The sequence below is a fragment of the Trichechus manatus genome, unplaced genomic scaffold, assembly GCF_000243295.1.
Source record: "Trichechus manatus latirostris isolate Lorelei unplaced genomic scaffold, TriManLat1.0 scaffold00212, whole genome shotgun sequence".
Classification (NCBI taxonomy): domain Eukaryota; kingdom Metazoa; phylum Chordata; class Mammalia; order Sirenia; family Trichechidae; genus Trichechus; species Trichechus manatus.
This window is the reverse complement of record NW_004444148.1, coordinates 3,047,378-3,048,464: the sequence shown is the minus strand read 5'-3', so window position 1 is coordinate 3,048,464 and position 1,087 is coordinate 3,047,378. Positions and strand designations below refer to the sequence as shown.

Below are 1,087 nucleotides of genomic sequence, written 5' to 3'. Positions count from 1 at the left end.
GATGTCATTGTTTTCCTGAAGGGAGTAATAGTAGCTGCTTTTTCAGCTTCCAGCTCAGCCACTGTCTTCTGTTTTACTGGGGAACCTTGAAGAATATTCTTCGGCGTAGGAGCTGGGAAAATCACTTTGCCATCCTAACAGAAATTAGAAAATAGTATTTTTTAAAATCCAATCCCACCATTTCAAAAACACAGAGAATAGCTATACCACGGAAAAAACCTGGTCTTTTAAAAATAATTTTATGTAAACATAATAATTTATAATATAATACAAATGTATAATGTATGGGTACATAAATGTATGTATTACACATACATAGGTAGATGTGTAATTTATATGTGCATACAATATATATAGAAGAATATAGATCAAACCCTTAAAAGTGGGATGGGTCAGAGGAACTTATTTTTTACTTTATTCATTCCTGTTTTATTTTGTTTTTGCTTCTGTTGTTCAAAAGCAGCATATATTTCGGGTGAGTCATGTGGGTATATAAATCTTTGTAATATTTTCTATCTTTTTGCATTTTTTCCGGCATAAACTCAACACATAAATATTTTATTGGAATATATGTCAATTCCAAAATAGTATTCTGCCATAAACAGAAATCCTCACACAAACTGACAGTGAAAACATAGGAAGAAACAGAACTCTTTACTTACCTTCATCACTACAGTTCCTCTGATGACATGACCCATCGTACCAAAGTCAATGTCATCTTTCACTTCAAAATAGAAATGATCTTTGTCAGGGCTGATGGCCTTCAGGAGTTTGGTGATGTTGTTGGAATATAGGGTGCTGGCCTGAGTGGCCATTCGACTGGGAAGATCCGTGTAGCCTATGTGAGTAATTCCCTAGATGAACAAAAATCCAGTCAGAAAAGCCAATTACCCTATGCTCATTTTCTTTGTAGGTAATTCTCACAGTCAGGCTATGTTTGAGATCATATACCTTCATAAATATGCACACATCATACAAACACAAACACGTATTTGAAAGGGAGTTTTAAACACGTCTATTTTTAATTTTTTCAGCTTCCAGCTTTTCTTTCTTTATGTTGAGGTGCAATCCATACTTTTGTCAATGC

General features: G+C 34.2%; 1 protein-coding gene across 1 annotated transcript in view; it reads right to left on the bottom strand.

The window, feature by feature from the left end:
* Positions 1-5: 5 nt before the first annotated feature.
* LOC111822787 (NAD(P) transhydrogenase, mitochondrial-like) overlaps positions 6-1,087 on the bottom strand; it is a gene marked incomplete at its 3' end in the record, with an annotated part of 3,144 nt that continues 2,062 nt past the window's right edge. The window contains exons 2-3 of the mRNA XM_023742518.1: positions 663-854; positions 6-134 (exon numbers count right to left, since the gene is read on the bottom strand). Coding sequence (XP_023598286.1) covers positions 6-134; positions 663-854 — 321 coding nt within the window. The remainder of the gene's footprint in view (positions 135-662; positions 855-1,087) is intronic.